This window comes from Musca vetustissima, unplaced genomic scaffold (genome assembly GCF_032173495.1).
Source record: "Musca vetustissima isolate MV318-11 ecotype Yass unplaced genomic scaffold, APGP_CSIRO_Mvet_v1 utg176932, whole genome shotgun sequence".
Taxonomy (NCBI): Eukaryota; Metazoa; Arthropoda; class Insecta; order Diptera; family Muscidae; genus Musca; species Musca vetustissima.
The window spans coordinates 144,563-167,970 of NW_026875575.1; the positions used below are offsets into that span (position 1 = coordinate 144,563).

Below are 23,408 nucleotides of genomic sequence, written 5' to 3' on the forward strand. Positions count from 1 at the left end.
ATCCAGGCCTATAAATAGGCTTGGGAATTTTTACTTGAGAAATCCACGCCATAAAATATGCTTAGGAATTTTTTCTTTAAATCGAAGCCCATTGTTCCGCAACCACTTATTTTTTTATGTCGAAATCCATGCTTATTGTTTTCGGATATCACACACTATGTATGTATGTGTGCATGTACCATTTCCTTGGAATGTATGATGTCGTTACGTATATTTTAATTCTCTTTGTGGTGAGTAGTTCCCGGGTTTTTTTTTTTTTTTTTTTTGATAAATAATTTTGTTATAAAAATTTAAAAAATCCCCCTTTTTCGGATTAGCTCTATTTGTTTGGTTGAGCTATAAAAATCGTGCAGATTACCAAAAATCCATCAGTCTGTCCAAAAATGCGAGCCGTAATTATTCTCTGTACTCTAATCACATTAGCTCGCAGTTCTCCCGTGGAGAAGTGGCATCGAAGCAGTGATGGGTGTCTTTATTACGTCGAACATGAAATGAAGGTAAGGTGAGGTGTTTTTTTGAATTTTATTGTATTTTTATTTTTTGTCATTTCTGGATTCCAGTTCAATTGGTACCAAGCCTGGGAGGAATGTCTTAATAAAAATATGACCCTGATTACCCTTGACACATTCTATAAACAACAACAAATTGATGGTTTAATCGAAATGAATTATCGTAAGTAGTGTCCTGCTATTTGTAGAGCTGGGTGATTTGATTCTAAATTTGTTGTTATCCTTTCGAAGGTAAAAAATTAACATTCTGGTTGGCGGCCCATGATAATGCGGTAGATAAACGTCACGTTTGGTCTACAACCGGCAAAGTGTTATCCTTCACCAATTGGGCCAAGGATCATCCGAATTATGCGGCCAATGATCATTGCCTTTTGATTCATGACAGCACTGGTCAGTGGCATGATTTTCCATGTGCTACCAAATTGGGATTTGTATGCGAAATTCGGCAATGTACAAATAATCGAAATTCGGCAGATTTGGAGAATGGTGAATTGTTAAAAGAACTGCAAAAACACAATTTAAATATTGTCAATATATTTGGTAGTCGTAATTGAGTTTGTGAAAAAAATTTAAAAAAAAACTCACGAGAACAGAATAATAATAATAATAATTTTGAAATTTATCTTTTAAGAATATTTTTCGGTGCATATTTTTGGGCTTAGATTTTTTAAGAAAAAAATTTCCAAGCCTATTTATGGGCGTGGATTTTTAACGAATATTTGTTCAAGCCTATTTATAGGCGTGGATTTTTGAAGAATATTTTGTCAAAGCTTATTTATAGGCGTGGATTTTTGAAGAATATTTTGTCAAAGCCTATTTGTAGGCGTGGATTTTTGAAGAATATTTTGTCAAAGCCTATTTGTAGGCGTGGATTTTTGAAGAATATTTTTATTTTTGAAGAATATTTTTTTAAGCCTATTTATAGGCGTGGATTTTTAAAGAATATTTTTTCGAGCCTATTTATGGGCGTGGATTTTTAAAGAATATTTTTTCAAGTCTTTTTATAGGCGTGGATTTTTGAAGAACATTTTCTCAAGCCTATTTATAGGCGGAGATTTTTGAAGATTATTTTTTCAAGCCTATTTATAGGTGTGGATTTTTGAAGAATATTTTTTAAGCCTATTTATAGGCGAGATTTCTTTTCAAGCCTATTTATAGGCGGAAATTTTTGAAGATTATTTTTGAAGCCTATTTATAGGCGGGGATTTTTGAAGATTATTTTTCAGGAGTGGATTTTTTAAGTAAATTTTACGAGTGGATATTTTCCGAGTATATTTAAATATTTAAAAAAAATAGCCGATAATAGCGTATTTATTTTTCTTTGTATTATAAAGAATTGGCGATAGTGTTTTACTTTTGTTTCTTCATTTTCTACACATTTTTATCGCTCTATATTTTGTCGTATTTTTGCAAAACCATTATCCAACCCCGTTTCATTGTTTCAGTTACTGAATTGAAATGATTCGAACAACACTTGTGTTTTTAGCACTGGCTGGCCAATTGTATTCCTCCGCAGCCATTTCGGAATTTGTCAAAACTGAAGATGGCGACGAGTTTTACATAGAAACCGAAAATAAGGTATAATCTCCAAGTAAGGTCCTGCAATGTTATGGGACATGGGACGAGTTTTTTTCTATAAAAAAAATATTTTCAAACTTTTCCTGCTCGCATTGATTTCAGTACAATTGGTATGAGGCCTTGAGTAATTGTGTCCTTCTCAAAATGGCTCTGGTTGCCGTTGATTCCGAAGCGAAGCATACAAAACTGGCCAACCTGCTGAGTGAATGTAAGTCCAAAAACAAAACGACCAATGAATAGCAGTGAAACGAAATTATCCGTTTTTTTCAGATGAGAATCTTCGAATTTGGATCGGTGGTCATGACAACAAAATTAGCCGTCAATTCGAATGGATATCGAGCAGTCTGCCATTTGTATATACCAAATGGCGAGCAGGCGAACCAAGTAAATCTGGAGAACGCTGTGTAGAAATGGTTTATCCCAATTTGGAATGGAATGATTTGCTGTGTGATCAACGTCTTGGATATATTTGTGAAGAGATTCCAGCTATTACCGATATTAAAAGGGAAATGAAACTGTTAACGGATTCATATGAACATCAACTAGGGCAAATCGGAACTAAGGAAAATAACGTAAAGGACCAACATCACGAATGCGATATGCCAACATATATGGCAGACATGTGGAAAGAGCTGGAACGCTGGGGCCTATCTATCAACGACAAATTATCTCAGCTTTTAAAAAATGCCTTAACATCGACCTCATCCTCTGAAAATGATGAACAATTGATATTGGTAGAAGCGACTCCACGGATAAGCATGGATAACTAGATTCGAAATTTGTTTTTTTTTATAAATCTACACCTATAAATAGGCTGAGAAATTTTTCTTTAATACATCTACGACTATAAAAAGGCTGAGAAATTCTTCTTTAATACATCTACGCCTATAAATAGGCTGAGAAATAAATCTACGCCTATAAATAGGCTGAGAAATAAATCTACGCCTATAAATAGGCTGAGAAAGAAATCTACGCCTATAAATAGGCTGAGAAATAAATCTACGCCTATAAATAGGCTGAGAAATAAATCTACGCCTATAAATAGGCTGAGAAATAAATCTACGCCTATAAATAGGCTGAGAAATTTTTCTTTAATAAATCTACGTCTATAAATAGGCTGGGGAATTTTTCTTAAATAAATCTACGCCTATAAATATGCTGGGAAATTTTTCTTAAATAAATCTACGCCTATAAATAGGCTGAGAAATTTTTCTTTAATAAATCTACGCCTATAAATAGGCTGAGAAATTTTTCTTTAATAAATCTACGCCTATAAATAGGCTGAGAAATTTTTCTTTAATAAATCTACGCCTATAAATAGGCTGAGAAATTTTTCTTTAATAAATCTACCCCTATAAATAGGCTGAAAAATGTTTCTTTAATAAATCTACGCCTATAAATAGGCTGAGAAATTTTTCTTTAATACATCTACGACTATAAAAAGGCTGAGAAATAAATCTACGCCTATAAATAGGCTGAGAAATTTTCCTTTAATAAATCTACGCCTATAAATATGTTGGGAATTTTTCCTTTAATAAATCTACGCCTATAAATATGTTGGGAATTTTTCCTTTAATAAATCTACGCCTATAAATAGGCTGAGAAATTTTTCTTTAATAAATCTACCCCTATAAATAGGCTGAAAAATTTTTCTTTAATAAATCTACGCCTATAAATAGGCTGAGCAATTTTTCTTTAATACATCTACGACTATAAAAAGGCTGAGAAATTCTTCTTTAATACATCTACGCCTATAAATAGGCTGAGAAATAAATCTACGCCTATAAATAGGCTGCGAAATAAATCTGCGCCTATAAATAGGCTGAGAAATAAATCTACGCCTATAAATAGGCTGAGAAATAAATCTACGCCTATAAATAGGCTGAGAAATAAATCTACGCCTATAAATAGGTTGAGAAATAAATCTACGCCTATAAATAGGCTGAGAAATAAATCTACGCCTATAAATAGGCTGAGAAATAAATCTACGCCTATAAATAGGCTGAGAAATAAATCTACGCCTATAAATAGGCTGAGAAATAAATCTACGCCTATAAATAGGCTGAGAAATAAATCTACGCCTATAAATAGGCTGAGAAATTTTTCTTTAATAAATCTACGCCTATAAATATGTTGGGAATTTTTCCTTTAATAAATCTACGCCTATAAATATGTTGGGAATTTTTCCTTTAATAAATCTACGCCTATAAATAGGCTGATAAATGTTTCTTTAATAAATCTACGCCTATAAATGGACTGGGAAATTTTTCTTTAATAAATTTACACCTATAAATAGGCTGAGAACTTTTTATTTAATAAATCTACGCCTATAAATAGACAGGGAAATTTTTCTTTAATAAATCTATGCCTATAAATATGCTCGAAAAAATATTCTTTAAGAATCCACGCCTATAAATATGCACAAAAAATATACTTTAAGAATCCACCCATATAAATATGCTTGAAAAAATATTCTTTAAGAATCCACGCCTATAAATATGCTCGAAAAAATATTCTTTAAGAATCCACGCCTATAAATATGCACAAAAAATATACTTTAAGAATTCACCCATATAAATACGCTTGAAAAAATATTATTTAAGAATCCACGCCTATAAATATGCTCCAACAAATATTCTTGCAGTCAAAATTACACGTGCTGTTCCCAATTCTTGGAAAATTTTCACTGTGGCCTTCTGGGACGTTGTTTGATTTTGACCATGTAGAAAAGTTTTGAAAAATATCTGACTGCATCTAATTAACATATTAATTCTCTGTGAACCCCTCATGTGAGGATCAGTCGAATCTAAATGATAATGCATTATTTTTGTTGTTGTTGTTGTTTTGAAGTGCATTGCTGTGGTGCTGCATCGATCTCAATGAAATTTGAAGTTCGGTTGATGGTTGATTCCGGGAAATAATTTTAATGCAAATTAATTATACAAAAAAAAAATAATAAAAAAAATCATTCAGATATTTTCTTAAACAAATAATACTGAAGTTGAAATCTTTTTTTTAAGAAACAAAAATGTATCCGATTCGAAAATGTAGGATCATTTAAGCCACTTAAAATTGTTTTCTCAGCACACAATACCACTCACAAAATTTCCCATGTCTTGCCATTCACGGAAGGTGGTGGCTTTGTGGTTTTCAAACTCCAGACAAGTGGTCACCTTATTTCTGGCTCACAGCTTAGTTGTGGTGATTTTGTGTTATAGAGACTCTATGGATTTTTTTAAAGTGGAACGGAAGTTGCGGATTTTTATTTAAAAACATTTTGTACAAGTCGCTCTGAAGTCTTAGTGTTTATAAAAAAATTATTGGTCAAAAATAGTAATTTTTTTAAAGGAGGAGGATTGTAGAAGTATTGTAATTCTTAAAAGTATTTTTTATGTCAAAAGGTCGTATATTTTTTGGAAATAATATTCAGACAATGTTTTTTCGAAGATTATAAAATTTTTAAAAATATATTTTCGAAGGTCGGTATAATGATGGAGATTTTTAAAATTATTATACCCTACACAACTATGTTGTCATTATACCCTACACAACTATGTTGTGCAGCCTCAAAAGTTTGTAACGCCGCGAAATATTGGTCCTAGACCTACCTTTAAGTATACCGATCATATCATATCTCGACTACCTGAGTCGATCTACACATGTGTCTCCGTCCGTCTGTCTGTCCATTATCATTTGTAAACACGATACAGGCCAAAGTTATGGACCGATCTTCACCAAATTTTTGCATGTAGGATGGGTTCTGGTCAATGAAGACCCCTATTGTTATCGGTAAAGATCGGTTAATATTTAAGGGATGAAATGGATCAAATACTAAATTTTTATCGGGTTTTCTGGTCGCTCCAGAGGCCCCAGTTAGGGTCGGAACTTCGTGAAATTTTACAAGGAGAACGAGATGCGACCAAAGAATAAGCATGCCTGTTTAGATAAAGATCGATCAATATTTATCAGGTCAAATGGACCCTGACTTTTGTGTGAAAAATTACAAAATTTTTATTCTGGGGCGTATATATTTACCCTGAAGGACATAGACCCCCAGAAGTTGATAGTATATCCAAGAAGAGTCGTTGGCCTTTAAATTGATACCAATTATATTGTCGTATATACTCAGATGTGGGAATTACACGTAAATATTTGCAGGTGCTTACGTATTCATATATTATTTAGTAACCCGTTACGACATTAGAGGGCGAAAATATAGCGCGGATCGCTTTGAAATTTTCTAAGAGGATCAAGGACAACTACTATAATTTTGGGTGATGATCAGATAATAATATTTCGATGAAGTGGACCGAAAAAATATTTTTTTGTGTTTTTTTCCTAGTCCGCGCAACCCACGGTGAAGGAAATCTGGACAAGTAATTAGAAGGGCTGTACTGAATATTGGTAATAATAACATTTGTTGAACTCTAGTCGGTCATGGGGGTGCAAATATCGCAAAGTTTTGCGCAAGCTCAGAATGTAGTACCATAGAAAGTTAGATTTTCGTGGAAGTTGTGTAGGGTATCATATGGTCGGCCCCGTCCGACTATACTGCTCCGCTCACTGGTTTTTTATATATCGTTTGAAAGTCATGGATTATTTGAAATATTATTTGTAGGACACTAGGTAGTCGATGATATTTTGGAAATATTTTCAGAGGTTTTTGAAAGTCGTAACACTAAATATTTATCGGAAATCGGAGATTTTTATTTTTGAAGATCGTTGATATAAGAAAAAAATATTTTTTCCATTTCTTTCAGAAGTGGTGGATTTTCTTTAAATATTTAGAAAATACCTATAGTATTGACCTTTTTATACCCTTCACCACATTGTGGTACAGGGTATTTTGTCTTTGTGCAAATGTTTGTAACAGGCAAAAGGAAACGAGATAGACACATGGTTTCTTTTGAGAATATACCTAGAATCACATTTTAAGTCTATTTATGCATGTCCGTCTGTCTATATAAATTGTAAACAAAGTACAGGTCGCATTTTTGCTCATTTATTTGGCCCAAGGACGAACCCTATTAAAATTGGGAAAAATCGGTTCAGATTTAGATATAGCTCACATATATAGTTTCGTCCGATTTTATGTAAATGGTGCACCAATGTCCGTATATATACCTCGATTTTCACGAAATTTGGCATACCGTAATGAATTGAGCCTAGAATGATGTCTACCAAGTTTCATGAAAATCGGTTCAGATTTAGATATAGGTCGCATATTTATTTTCGTCCGATTTTATGTAAATGGTGCACCAAAGTCCCTATATATCCTTCGATTTGTACGAAATTTGGCACAGTGTACTTAATTGAGTCTAGAATGGTGTGTATTAAGTTTCGTGAAAATCGGTTCAGATTTAGAAATAGCTCCCATATACATATATTTTGGTCCAATTTAAAATAAATGGTGCACCAAAGTCCCTATATATCCTTCGATTTGCACGAAATTTGGCATAGGGTACTGAATTAGGTCCAGAATGACGTGTTCCAAGCTTCGAGAAAATCGGGTCAGATTTATATATAGCTCCTATATATATTTTCTTCTGATTTTATAGCAATGAAGCATCAAAGACCCTATATAACCTTCGATTTGCACGAAATTTGGAATAGGGTACTGAATTACGTCTAGAATGATGTGTGCCAAGTTTCGTGAAAATCGATTCATAGTTAGATATAGCTCCCATATATATTTTCGTCCGATTTAAGTAAATGGTACACCAAAGTCCCTATATATCTTTCGATTTGCACGAAGTTTGGCACAGCGTACTGAATTTGGTCTAGAATGATGTGTCCTATGTTTCGTGTAAATCGGTTCAGATTTTGATATAGCTCCCATATATATTTTCGTCCGATTTAAGGTAAATGGTGTACCAAAGTCCCTTAATATCCTTCGATTTGCACAAATTTGGCACAGCGTAATGAATTAGGTCTAAAATGATGTGTGTTAAATTTCCTGAAAATCGGTTCAGATTTAGATATAGCTTCTATATCTGACCAAATGAAAAATTTAGTATCGGTTGCAGAATGACATGTTTATGTATGCAATTTCATGTTACTACTGGTCCTTTAAAAATGCGACGTCTGTTATGATTCATCTGTTGAACAATCCCAAAGTGGTGGAGGGTATCATATAGTCGACCCAGTCCGACTTTACTGCTTTCCTTACTGGATTTATTATATTCCTCCTGCACTTAATATTGCATGTAATTTTCCAGCTTGTTGCTTTTATATGCAATTGTTTGTGTAAATAGCCATAAACAAGATGTGATTTCAAATAGACCAAGTCAATGTTTTGTGTTTTGTTTTTTAATGGACCAAGACAAAAAAGCGGGCATATGCAAAAACACACACGCACATATACACTCACCTTAATGCACTCTCACTCAGTGAGCTATTAAAAAATATTGAGGAGATTTTTTATGTAGAGTAGAATACAAAAAAATGATAATTGTTCGCAATGCACCTTTAGCACACGGTGGGTGGTATGGATTTTATCAATGCCAATAATTGGCCATTTTGCATTTCAGATTACCTTTGGCCGTGTGTTGATTTTCCACCAGAGGAAAATTGCTAGCGCTTTTTTTTCTGAACACTCGCTGGCCAACAAATTTCCATTACAACAAAATTGTTTATTGGCAAACCATTTATTATTGTTTTTATTCGATTCGAATTTCAATTGAATCGAGCGTGAAAAACTGTTGCATTGCATCGTGGATTTCTTTTTTCGTCTTTCTGATAGACATTTGCTGGTATTTACAACGCCATAAATTACATGACTGACCTCAGTAAATTAAATACAATTTAGTAGGTGTTGTGTGTGCTGGTGTAAGGGTGAGTGGGAGGGGTGCATGCTTAGTCGTTTGCAATTTTACACCATAATTGCAACAATGAAATGTGCGTGTGTAGGTAATTAAAGAGGAATTATTTACGAAGTGTTATGGCAAGTATGTGGAATACAATTAACAATTGGTCTAAAAATGGAGGTGGTGGGGGTCATTTTTTATATTTTGTAGGTTTTTGGAAAATTTTTTTGGTGCATCCTTAAAGTCCTGCAATTTTTACAAATATTTTTTTTTTTTTGGGGGGTACCACACTGTGGTACAGGGTAATATGTCATTGTGCATATGTTTGTAACGGGCAAAAGGAATCGAGATAGATCCATGGTTAATTTTGAGAATATGCATAGAATGCATGCCCGTCCGTCCATGTATTTTTGTAAACAAACAATTTCGATGAAATTTAGCACATGTCACTTATTTGGACCAAAAAGCAGTAGGTGCCGATGGGTTACAAGCCGAACTATCCAAGACTAGTGGTCAGATGCTGGTAAGGAGTATGCACCAGCTGATTAGTACAATTTGGCTAGAGGAATGCATGCCCAATGATTGTAACCTTAGCATCCTGTGTCCCGTGCACAAAAAAGGAGACAAGACGATATGTGCCAACTATAGAGGAATATGTCTCCTTCCCATCGCATATAAAGTGCTATCCAGCGTACTGTGTGAACGACTGAAGCCAATCAATGACATTATTGGACCATACCAATGCGGTTTCAGACCTGGCAAATCCACCATTGACCAGATTTTCACTCTGCGCCAAATTCTGAAAAAAAAAACACGAAAAACACATCGACCTATTCGTCGACTATAAAGCCGCATTCGATAGCCCTATCCGTTCAGAGGTGTATAAAGCCATGTCTGCGTTTGGCTTTCCTACAAAATTAATTCGGCTTTGCAGGATAATTTTAACAGGCACAAGGTAAAGTCGAAAAGGACCTCTCAGAGCCCTTTAATACCGAACAAGGATTCAGACAAGGTGATAGTTTGTCATGTGACAAGGTGATAGTTTGTCGTGTGACGCTGATACTACCCATGCTGTTTTACGGATCTGAAGCATGGGTACTTACGCAAGCAGATGAGGCAGCTCTTGGAGTGTTTGAGAAAAATTCTCCGAAAGATCTATGGGCCAATCTGCGTTGACGGTGAATATCACCGTCGAATGAAGCATGAGTTTTACCAGCTATTCTCGGACATCGACATTGTTAGACGTATTGAGCTGCAGCGACTACGTTGGCTAAGTCATGTTGTGAGAATGGATGAAGATGCACCAGCCCAGAAGGCATATAAAAGTGAACCAGCTGATGGTTCCGGCAGAAGGGGGAGGCCAAGAATACGATCAAGTCGAAGACATGGCCTTTCAAAATGGAAAAACTGCGCGCATGGAAATCTTTTCTAAGCTCGGCTTATGGAACGAAAGTGCTCGGTTTATGGAACGGTTCAGATTTACATATAGCTTCCATATATAGTTTCGTCCGATTTTATGTAAATTCTGCACCGAACACTCAATATTAATCCGATTGAGATAAAATTTCGCATAACGTGCTGACTTAAGTCCTAATTGATGTATGCGAAGTTTTGTTGAAATCCGTTCAGATTTAGATATAGCTCCCATATATAGATTATTCCGATTTTATGTAAATGCTGCACCAAAAACTCAATATTAGTCCGATTGAGACAGGGTGCACAGATTGATGTATGCGAAGTTTTGTTGAAATCGGATCAGATTTAGATATAGCTCCCATATATTGTTTTGCCCGATTTTATGTAAATGGAGCACCATACTGTAATTTTTTTGTCCGATTGAGACATAATTTTGCATAGCGTATTGAAGTTACTACAGGTTGACATTCGTATTGAAATTACTCCAGGTTGACGTCCGTGAAGTTTTGTTCATATCGGTATAGATTTAGATATAGCTCCCATATATTTTTCCATCCGATTTTAAGTAAATGGAGTTCAATACTACCAATATTTGTCTGATTAAGACAAAATTTTGCACAGCTTACAGGATTAGTTCCAGATTGGTGTATGCGAAGTTTTGCTGGAATCGGTCCAGATTCAGATATAGCTCCCTCATATATTTTTGTCCGATTTTATGCAAATGGAGGAGCCTATGTCTGGTCGCTTTATATGAAATATTGCATAGCGTATTGGATTGAAGACGTTTCAGGTCTAGATATAGCTTCCATATACATTTTCATCCGATTTCATCAAAATGATGTATCAAATGATTAAATGGTTTTGAAAATCGATTTTTTAAATAATCCGTTTGATGTTTTTGAATAGGGTGGCTTTTGTTTTAATATTTTTGGCATAAACCTGTATTTTTTTTTTTTAATTTTCTGATAGAAATACTTTGCCTGTGAATTAAATTTTCCCAAAATCTTAAATAAATGTTTTGTTTGTATAACAACAAAAAACACTAAATACTCACAAATGTTCGAAAAATTGATTTTGTGAAATATTTATGCAAATTCTTGGCATAGTATTGACTAATAAAAATTTAATATCCTCAAACAAAATAAAAAAAGAAAAGGAATACAAACATTTATTCTCTTCGCATTTATATTTATTTCTGGCAAAACAATGAACAGTGAAAGTATGCCACAAAAGAATGTTGCCATTTCTGTTGAAAGATTAATTAATGCTTGCTGTTGCAGGCAGACCAACCTCCCAGCCAGTTGGGTTAACTGCTGGAAATCGAGCCACAAGTCCAGCACGCGCTAAAAACATTTTGTCAGCCCAACACTCTGGGTGTAATTATTCTCTTGCAATTTGGCAAAAAATAAAAAAAATAAATTAATATTATCTCTGTTGGCAGCGTGGGAAATATAAATTAAATTGTTAATTTAAATAAATAGGTATATATGTATATAGGTCGGATGTTCTTATGTTAAATATAAACAATTTGTGAGGAGCTGTGAAAAAAGTTAATAATTTGTATGCAAATGTTCAGTGAGGGCCTTCCGATATAAAGTGTTTTTCATGATCCTATGGGAAAATTTTTGGTCAGTCAATTTTTAGAAATATCTCTTAATCTCTCTCCAAAGTTCTGAACTAACCCTGCTGCAATGTTTTTTTTAATCTCAGAGAGAAAATTATTTATTTAATCGCTGGACGTCTGAACATTTCTTTGTTATTGTAAGCGTAAAAGCGTGCCAATAACTTATTCTTATCAGAATTAGCTAACCATAGTCTGATGGTGGCAGCAGGTCCAAAAAGAAAAATATGAAACGAAAAAAAAACAATTAATAAAAATATAAATAAATAATGTAATTGTATCACATTGTTTTTGTTATTCCTTCATGTGTTTAACCCTCAATGAAAGAAAAAGTCGTTGATAAGAAGGAACGGGTTATAATCGGATGCACGCAAATTTTGCTGAGCTGATGTGCTCCAACAGCAAAGGTAATGAATATCGACAGCTGAGAGGTTTAATTTGCAACAGCTGAGCTAGTCGATATAACAGCTGATTTGATGAACTTCAACAGTTGATCATTTGAGTATCCACAACTCAGCTTGTGAGCGTCATCATCTGAGAGAGTTGACAATAACAGCTGATCATTTCAATGTCAACAGCAGATCATACGATTACCAACTCGAATGATCATGAAGTTCAACAGCTGAGCTAGTCGATTATAATAGCCGAGTAAATTTAAAGAGCTGAGTTGGCGATGATCGATAGCTGAGCAGATGATCTTTAACACCTGAAAAAGTCATCACTAATAGCTGAGCTACTGAACTTCATCAGCTGAGCACATAAACAGCTGAACTTCAACAGCTCCGATCTTGAAATTCAGCAGCTGAGCACTAGAATACCAACAGCTGAGCTATGTAACTGTAACAGCTGATTTGTTCCTTTATTTACTTAACTCTCAATGAATGAAAATCGTTGATAAGAGGGAAAGGGTTATAAAAGGATGCCCGCAAATTTTGCTGAGCTAGTGTGCTCCAACAGCTGTGGTGATAAATATGTACAGCTGAGTTGTTAAAATTCAACAGCTTAGCTAGCCGACATACACAGCTTTGTTGAACTTCAACAGCTCATCATTTGAATATTAATAGCACAGCTGGTTAGCGTCATCATCTCAGCTAGTCGACACTAACAGCTGAGCTCTTAAACTTTAGTAGCTGATCATTTGATTACCAACTCGAATGCTCATGAACTTCAACATGTAAGCTAGTCGATTGTAACAGCCGAGTAAAATTCAACAGCTTCATCAGCTGAGCATTTGAACTTCAACAGCTCCGATCGTGAAATTCAACACCTGAGCACTTGAATACCAACAGCTGTGCTGCAGTAATTCAACTGCAATTCAAACGCTTCAACAACTAAGCATATAAACTGAGCTGGTGAGTTTCCACAGCTGAGTTGTTAATTTTTAACAGCTGCGCTGGTAAACTTCCATATGAGGTGGTGAACGTCAAAAACTGACAAATGTCATCAGCTGATCTTGCGTACTGTCACTGTTAAGATTTTGAGCTTCAACAACTCAGCATGTCCGCTGATAAGGAACCTCACAGAATGTCACCAGCTGTGCTGGTAAACTTTTATAGATTTGCTTTAATTTCAAGAACTAATCAGCTCAGCGGAGCTGGTGCACTTCAACCAATGTGTTTAGGATCTTCAACAACAGGCCAGTCCAACTTTAATAACTGAGCAGATTCATATCAAGCAATTGCTGGTGAGCATCAAAAGCTAAACAGCTGAACTGGTGAACATTAACAACTGAGCTGGTGGACATTAAAAGCTGAGCTTGTGAACATTAACAGCTGGCCTCGTGAGCATCATCATCTGGTGAATATCAACAGCTGATTTGGTGAATATTAAAAGTTGAGCTGGAACATTGAATATCAACAGCTCAGATGGCGAACATTGACAACTTAGTTGGTGAACATCAGCAGCTGAGGTGGTGAACATTGATATCTGTGCTGGTGAACATCAACAGTTGAGCTGGTGAACATTAACAGCTGAGCTGGTGAACATTAACAGCTGAGTTGGTGAACATTGACAGCTGAGCTAATGAACATCAACGACTGAGCCGGTGACCATTAATAGCTGAGCTAGTGGCCGTCAAAAGCTGATCTGGTGAGTATCAATAGCTGAGCTGATGAGCATCAACAAGCTTAAACAGCTGAGCATCACGAGCTGAGCTGGTGAACATAAACAGCTAAGGTGGTGAACATTGACAGCTGAGCTTGTGAACATTTAGAGCTAAGCTGGTGGACATCAACAGCTGATCTGGTGCACATTAACAGCTGAGCTGGTGAACTTCAAAAGCTGAACATTTATAAATTAGCTTGTGAACTTCAACAGCTGAGCTGGTGGCCGTCAAAACCTGAGCTGGTGAACATAATTAGCTGAGCTGGTGAGCAACAACACCTTAGCTTGTGAGCATCAACAAGCTTAAACATCAACAGTTGAGTTGGTGAACATAAACAGCTGAGCTGGTGAACATAAATAGCTGAGCTGGTGAGCACCAACAAGCTTAAACAGCTGATAATCAAGAGCTCAGCTGGTGAACATTGACAAATTAGCTGTTGAACATCAGCAGCTAAGGTGGTAAACATTGACAGCTGATTCTATGAACATCAACAAATGAGCTTGTGAACTTTGACAGATGACGTATGACAGCTGCGCTGGTGACCATCAACAGCTGATCTGGTCAGCATCAACAGATGAGTTGATGAACATAAATACCCGAGTTGGTGAGCATCATCTGATTTTGTAAACTATTTTAGATTATTTTAAATTGTGTACTTTATTCGATAATTTTATCTTTCCATGCTTTATTATTTTTTATTATTTGTTTTGATTTAACCAAACATATTAATTAATAATATATTTCTCTTTTTTTCTTTTCAGGTAAACCATATGACTCGGTAATATTTTGATTATATCAGCAATTAATTGTCCCCTAGGAAATATTTTAGGGTTAATTCTATTCTTTAATAATATCGTACATATATGCGTGATTGGTTTCATTCGCGATTTAATTACATTTCAAATTGTTTATTCTTTTGTTTTCGTTTTTCTAAGCGCACTATTTACATTTTATTTCTGTTATTGTTTTTTTCTTCTGATTTTTGTAAACAATTTATTATATTTATATATTGATTGATTTTTATTGCAAAATAATTTCTGTGTGTATAGGTTTGGATCATTTCAATTGCTATTGAAAGATATACCTCTTAACTTGATCGACATGTTGAAAAACTTTGACGATCAAGCGAAACATTTGTGCAATAATTTGTTTTGTTCATTGCCTATTTCATTTTCATTGTCTGGGCGAAATAAAACAGATGTAAACGATTTTGTTAGGTTTTTTTTGTTTAATTCAAAAATTTTATATAATAGTCTTAAGAAATTAAGTAATAAGATACAAAACACGAGCATAATGTGTTTTAACATTTTTATTTATATATTTTAGACAATATAGGGGGTAGGTAAAATAGAGTGATTGATTTTATTTAGTTAAGGGTAGAGAAAAATGAGCTGGTGATTTTAACTGGTGAACATCAACAGCTGAGATGGTGAACATTAACAGCTGAGGTGGTGAACATTAACAGCTGAGATGGTAAATATTAACAGCTGAGCTGATGAACATCAACAGCTGACCTGATGTGCGGTAACGGCTAAGATGATAAACATAAACAGCTGAGTTGGTGAATATAAACAGTTGAGCTGGTGAATACCAACAGATGAACTGGTGAATATCAACAGCTATGCTGGTGAGCATCAACAGCTGAGCTGGTGAGCATCAACAGCTGAGCTGGTGAATATCAACAGCTATGATGGTGAGCACATAACAGCTGAGCTGGTGAGCATCAACAACTGAGCGGGTGAGCATCAACATCTGAGCTGGTGAGCATCAACAGCTGAGCTGGTGAGCATCAACAGTTGAGCTGGTGAGCATCAACAGCTGAGCTGGTGAGCATCAACAACTGAGCGGGTGAGCGTCAACAATAACAGATTAGTGGGTGAATATTAACAGCTGAGTAGTTAAGCATCAACAGTTCAAGTGGTGAACATCAACAGCTGAGCTGGTGAGCATCTACAGATGTCAAAGTGAATATCTGCAGCTAAGCTGCTGAATATTAACAGATGAACTGGCGAAAATATGATGAACACACTTAGCTGAGGTGTAAAATATAAACAGCTGTGCTGTTAAAATACCAAAATTTGATCTGTTGAACTTCAACATCTGTGCTGGTGAACCGGTTAAGATTCCGATGGCATTTATTTATAAAATATGAATATTTTTTAAACACCCTATAAATATGGAGGAAAATGCAACATAATTGTACACATTACATTATGTTGCTTGTTATGATTTTTAAATTGAAATTAAATTCAAATAAATCACGAAATTTTATAAAAAAAAAAAACATTCGAAAATATGTTGAAAAAAACATTTGTATATGAAGACGTATCCATTTCATTATTATTCCGATGGTACTGGGTGGGCGTTTCAATTGTATGTTGTGATCTTTAACGATCGGCCGGCAGGCCACGCGTTTTATACATCGTTTCATTTGCTCAAATGTCAATCTGTTCACAATGTCATTTAACATCATCATCAGCAGCATCGACATCTTCGTCGTCGTCAGCATTTAATCCTTTGTAGCCTGACGGATCGAAGTGCAGGGTGTGTGTATTGACGGCCGTCTTTCAGTGTTCCCGGGTTTTGTTGTTTCAAAAAAAACATATGCTAATATTTGGCATTTTGTTTATTTGTTATAAAAACAACAACAACAACACCTAACACACTTTGTACCACCAACTACTTCATCAGCGTCTTAGTTAAATGTTTGTTGTTCTTTTGCCACTGCCACAAAAGACCAACAAACAATCGACTTAATGATCGTGTGGACAAGGATGCAATATATTTGATATTGGACACAGTGGGTAGAAAAGGGAAAAGAGTAAAATTCCAAAAAAAAAAAATATATATATATATATATATATAAATAAAAATCTTCTTTAAAAATTCCACGCCTTGTTAGGATGCCTTAAAAAATATTCTTTAAAAATTCCACGCTTCGTTTGGATGCCTTAAAAATATTCTTTAAAATTCCCACGCCTTGTTTGGATGCCTTAAAAATATTCTTTAAAAATTCCTCGCCTTGTTTGGATGCCTTAAAGTCGGACGCCTTGTTTGGATGCATTAAAGTCGGACGGGGCCGACTATATGATACCCTTCACCACTTTGGGTATATTCAACAAATGAATCATAACAAACGTCGCATTTTTACATAAAATCGGACGAAAATATTTATAAAAGCTATATCGAAATTTAAACCGATTTCATCGAAATTTGTCACCGAATACCGGTCACATTTTGAGTTCTTGGTGCATTATTTATTTAAAATCGGGAGAAAATATGTATGGTAGCTCTATCCAATAACTGCTAGGTTATATAAACTTCAGAACGTTGTGCAAAATTTTGTGTCAATCGGCCTACTTTTCACTTAAAATCGGAAGAAACTATATGTAGGAACTATATCTAAGTCGAAACCGATTACAAAACAACTTGCCACACGTTACCTTATAATACATTCAATAAGTTGTGCAAACTTTTGTGCCAATCGGACCCACCTGGGGAGTGCAGCATTTTTATCTAACTTCTACGTTATACTAAGTTCAGTACGAAAGATATATGTGGACTTTGGTGCATTGGCACATTAAATCGGACGAAAATATATATGGGAGCTATATCTAAATCGGAACCGATTTTCAGGAAACTTAACAAACATCGTTCTAGATTTAACTGAGAACACTATGCCAAATTTCGTGCAAATCGAATGTCGATATATAGGGACTTTTGTACACCATTTACCTTAAATCGGACGAAAATATATATGGGAGCTATATCTAAATCGGAACCGATTTTCAGGAAATTTAAAACACATCATTCTAGACCTAATTCATTACGCTATGCCAAATTTCGTGTAAATTGAAAGATATATAGAGACTTTGGTACACCATTTACATTAAATCGGACGAAAATATATATGGGAGCTATATCTAAATCTGGACCGATTTTCAGGAAACTTCACACACATCATTCTCGACCTAATTCAGTACGCTGTTCCGAATTTCGTACAAATTGAAACATATATAGGGACTTTGGTGCACCATTTACCTAAAATCGGACGAAAATATATATGGGAGCTATATCTAAATCTGAACCGATTTTCACGAAACTTAACACACATTGCTCTAGACTTAATTCAGTACGCTATGCCAAATTACGTGCAAATCGAAAGATATATAGGGACTTTGATGCACCATTTACCTAAAATCGGACAAAAATATATATGGGAGCTATATCTAAATCTGGACCGATTTTCAGGAAACTTAACACACATCATTCCAGACCTAATTCAGTACGCTGTGCCAAATTTCATGCAAATCGAAAGTTATATAGGGACTTTGGTACACCATTTACCTTAAATCGGGCGAAAATATATATGGGAGCTATATCCAAATCTGAACCGATTTTTCCCAATTTCAATAGGGCTCGTCCTTGGGCCAAACAAATTAGCTGTGCCAAATTTCATCCAATTCGGATCATAAATGTGACCTGTACTTTGTTTGCAATTTAACATGGACAGACAGACGGACGGACGGACGGACGGACATGCATAAATCGACTTAAAAAGTGATTCTATGCATATTCTCAAAAGGATCCATGTGTCTATATCGTTTCCTTTTGCCTGTTACAAACATATGCACAAAGATATAATACCCTGTACCACAGTGTGGTGAAGTGTATAAAAAATCCACGCCTTTTAAGCCCACTGTACCTAACATTTAGTAGACTCTATTACAACTTTGTACTACTTACATTGTAGTAAATAAATAATAAACAACAATAACAATATTGGGAGTATGTATGTGTTATTGTTGTAGCTGTTTCGTTGCATGTTTGAAATCACTTAAAATCTGTCATTGGTCCGTTCGTTCAGCCATCGAGCCACTTGAAATGATTTTTGGTTGTTTGATGGATTTGTTGTATCACTTTTTGCCTCTCGTGTTTTTTTTTTTTTTTTTGATGAACTACTGTGTATCTGTGACTAGTTGGCGGCCTCGATGATGTTGCAGTTAGGCTGGCCTGGCCCACCCATGTTGCATCATCTTGGCAGAATCAAACGTGCCGCAGTAATTAGTCATTTCGGTTAAGAGTAATGTTACGAAAACAATTTTTTCGTTTTGGTATTTCGTCAATTTTCGTCATTGGAGTTTCTTGAGGGATTTGTTGTTGTTTTTTGTTTCAACTCCTTTCTGTTTGATTGTGTGTGGTCGTTTGTCCAATCAATGGCTGTGAAGTGAAGACATCAACTAAATTGCCATGTTATTCAAAGACATCTTTTAACAGGCGGTGGGAAATGGGACAATTGATGGAAGGACCTGATTAAGATAAATTAGATAGGGATGTAGTTCCTTCCGGGTTTCAATGCTAGGCATACAAAGGGAATTATATATTTAAAAAAATAATTTTTAATTTTTCAAAAAGATGGAATTTTTTTTCAAAAATTTAAAAAAAAAAAATATTTTCCCCATTCTGCCAAAAATATTTGTTTAACAATTTTTCCAGCTCGTGCAAGAACATTTTATTCAACAATGTAATCAAAAATATTTTATAATTATTATTATTGTTCAACAAATGGCCATAAATTTCCAATTTCGAAATTATGAAATTCACGGAAAGCGTCGGTGGTGGTGATGATGCGAAATTTCACAGAACCATCCTACCCTCACCTGAACGGTTTCATAACGACGATAAATTGTTGTATTTGAATGGTTATTTTTAGCAACAAATTATTATTAATAATTGCAACAGAAAAATTAAATAAACACAATTGTTGTTGATGTAAATCAATGCAAAATATTCGCAAGAAGTGAGAACATCATTTCGGAAAAAGTCGAACAAATGGCAAATGTAACAGAGCCAGACATCACGTCTACGTGTTTTATTTTGAAATTCAAAAATCGATTTGAAATTGTTGCAGACCTTTTGGCGGACAAGGAATGATGTTTCCAAAATGGATTTCAATGTTAATTTTTATATGAATATTTGTTCAAGGTCTAATATAATGGGTAGTTTTTATAAAAAAATATTTTTCAGGGACCCTAACAAGGTGTGGATTTTTTAAAGATTATTTTTCAGGGACCCCAACAAGGCGTGGATTTTTTAAACAATATTTTTCAGGGACCCCAACAAGGCGTGGATTTTTTAAACAACATTTTTCAGGGACCCCAACAAGGCGTGGATTGTTTAAAGAATTTTTTTCAGGGACCCCAACAATGCGTGGATTTTTTAAACAATATTTTTCAGGGACCCCAACAAGGCGTGGATTTTTTAAACAACATTTTTCAGGGACCCCAACAAGGCGTGGATTGTTTAAAGAATTTTTTTCAGGGACCCCAACAATGCGTGGATTTTTTAAACAATATTTTTCAGGGACCCCAACAAGGCGTGGATTTTTTAAACAACATTTTTCAGGGACCCCAACAAGGCGTGGATTTTTTAAACAATATTTTTCAGGGACCCCAACAAGGCGTGGATTTTTTAAACAATATTTTTCAGGGACCCCAACAAGGCGTGGGTTTTTTAAACAATATTTTTCAGGGACCCCAACAAGGCGTGGATTTGATAAAGAATATTTTTCAGGGACCGCAACAAGGCGTGGATTTTTTAAACAATATTTTTTCAGGGACCCCAACAAGGCGTGGATTTTTTAAACAATATTTTTTCAGTGACCCCAACAAGGCGTGGATTTTTTAAACAATATTTTTCAGGGACCCCAACAAGGCGTGGATTTTTTAAACAATATTTTTCAGGGACCCCAACAAGGCGTGGATTTTTTAAAGAATATTTTTCAGGGACCCCAACAAGGCGTGGCTTTTTTAAAGAATATTTTTCAGGGACCCCAACAAGGCGTGGCTTTTTTAAAGAATATTTTTTCTGGGACCCCAACAAGGCGTGGCTTTTTTAAAGAATATTTTTTCTGGGACCCCAACAAGGCGTGGCTTTTTTAAAGAATATTTTTCAGGGACCCCAACAAGGCGTGGCTTTTTTAAAGAATATTTTTCAGGGACCCCAACAAGGCGTGGCTTTTTTAAAGAATATTTTTTCTGGGACCCCAACAAGGCGTGGCTTTTTTAAAGAATATTTTTCTGGGACCCCAACAAGGCGTGGCTTTTTTAAAGAATATTTTTCAGGGACCCCAACAAGGCGTGGATTTTTTAAAGAATATTTTTCTGGGACCCCAACAAGGCGTGGCTTTTTTAAAGAATATTTTTCTGGGACCCCAACAAGGCGTGGCTTTTTTAAAGAATATTTTTCAGGGACCCCAACAAGGCGTGGATTTTTTAAAGAATATTTTTCTGGGACCCCAACAAGGCGTGGATTTTTTAAAGAATATTTTTCTGGGACCCCAACAAGGCGTGGCTTTTTTAAACAATATTTTTCAGGGACCCCAACAAGGCGTGGATTTTTTAAACAATATTTTTCAGGGACCCCAACAATGCGTGGATTTTTTAAACAATATTTTTCAGGGACCCCAACAAGGCGTGGATTTTTTAAACAACATTTTTCAGGGACCCCAACAAGGCGTGGATTGTTTAAAGAATTTTTTTCAGGGACCCCAACAATGCGTGGATTTTTTAAACAATATTTTTCAGGGACCCCAACAAGGCGTGGATTTTTTAAACAACATTTTTCAGGGACCCCAACAAGGCGTGGATTTTTTAAACAATATTTTTCAGGGACCCCAACAAGGCGTGGATTTTTTAAACAATATTTTTCAGGGACCCCAACAAGGCGTGGGTTTTTTAAACAATATTTTTCAGGGACCCCAACAAGGCGTGGATTTGATAAAGAATATTTTTCAGGGACCGCAACAAGGCGTGGATTTTTTAAACAATATTTTTTCAGGGACCCCAACAAGGCGTGGATTTTTTAAACAATATTTTTTCAGGGACCCCAACAAGGCGTGGATTTTTTAAACAATATTTTTCAGGGACCCCAACAAGGCGTGGATTTTTTAAACAATATTTTTCAGGGACCCCAACAAGGCGTGGATTTTTTAAAGAATATTTTTCAGGGACCCCAACAAGGCGTGGCTTTTTTAAAGAATATTTTTCAGGGACCCCAACAAGGCGTGGCTTTTTTAAAGAATATTTTTTCTGGGACCCCAACAAGGCGTGGCTTTTTTAAAGAATATTTTTTCTGGGACCCCAACAAGGCGTGGCTTTTTTAAAGAATATTTTTCAGGGACCCCAACAAGGCGTGGATTTTTTAAAGAATATTTTTCTGGGACCCCAACAAGGCGTGGATTTTTTAAAGAATATTTTTCTGGGACCCCAACAAGGCGTGGCTTTTTTAAAGAATATTTTTTCTGGGACCCCAACAAGGCGTGGCTTTTTTAAAGAATATTTTTCAGGGACCCCAACAAGGCGTGGCTTTTTTAAAGAATATTTTTCAGGGACCCCAACAAGGCGTCGCTTTTTTAAAGAATATTTTTCTGGGACCCCAACAAGGCGTGGCTTTTTTAAAGAATATTTTTCTGGGACCCCAACAAGGCGTGGCTTTTTTAAAGAATATTTTTCTGGGACCCCAACAAGGCGTGGCTTTTTTAAAGAATATTTTTTATATACAACTGCAGAACCTCTTAAGACCCATAAAACCTTCTATCAATTGAAACATATTTATTTTTGATCCACATCTAAAGACAATTAATGCACATAAAATATGTGCAATTCATTCATTTCGACATACATACCGGTATTATGGTTTTGTAATGATGTTCTGTGCATCGTCTTCTGGCGATACGCATTCACATTTATCTTGTTACAACTATTCAGATTGTCAATAGAAGATTAAGTGGAATACAAAGAAGTAGAAATAGCCGTACAAAAAAAAATTATTCTTCAATGAGTGACGGAATGGAAAAACCCCATCTTCAACAAATCGATCCAAAAATGGTTGCACTCATGCCAGTAAATATGCCGCCAATGGTTTGCAGCCAACAATGAAGACTTTCTTCATGAGCCAACATCAGAATAGACAACTAGCCGTGGCTACATGTGTGAGTGTACAAACATTCCAAGGATCGGCTACAGCTGTTCGATGAAGTTACTTTCTGAGGCAGTTTTTATGCAATACTCAATGATGTTGATGGACCATAGAAACTGAATGAGTGTTGCAGTTCATAACCAACTGTGGGGGGCGCTTGCATATGACCAAATGTAAAGTTGTTGGAATCGGCGATTAGTATGCCACATCTCATAGCCAAGAAATTGTTTTTTGCATTTCTTTCCTCGAATGGATAACTTTCCATGTTCGTATACCATGAAATTGTGGCGATGTGTATGTTGCATTTGGTTTATGTTTTAGAGAGAAAACATATGTATTTGAACTGGAATTACTCATTAAATATATTCAATGGAATATAGAAAAAATCCAAGTCC

General features: G+C 35.4%; 1 protein-coding gene across 1 annotated transcript; it reads left to right on the forward strand.

Annotated features, from left to right (window-relative positions):
- The first annotated feature begins 383 nt into the window (after window positions 1-383).
- Window positions 384-2,857, forward strand: LOC133338055 (macrophage mannose receptor 1-like). Its single transcript, XM_061546238.1, has 6 exons — window positions 384-497; window positions 561-672; window positions 741-1,055; window positions 1,996-2,087; window positions 2,190-2,295; window positions 2,358-2,857. The coding sequence occupies exons 1-6, from the start codon at window positions 384-386 to the stop codon at window positions 2,855-2,857; spliced, it is 1,239 nt and encodes a 412-aa protein (XP_061402222.1).
- The last annotated feature ends 20,551 nt before the right edge of the window (window positions 2,858-23,408 follow it).

Bases quoted from the DNA above. Each gene is read 5' to 3' on its own strand.
- LOC133338055 (XM_061546238.1), top strand. From the start codon at position 384: ATGCGAGCCGTAATTATTCTCTGTACTCTAATCACATTAGCTCGCAGT. The intron at 498-560 runs GTAAGGTGAGGT...TCTGGATTCCAG, and splicing joins ACGTCGAACATGAAATGAAG to TTCAATTGGTACCAAGCCTG. The intron at 2,296-2,357 runs GTAAGTCCAAAA...CGTTTTTTTCAG, and splicing joins GGCCAACCTGCTGAGTGAAT to ATGAGAATCTTCGAATTTGG.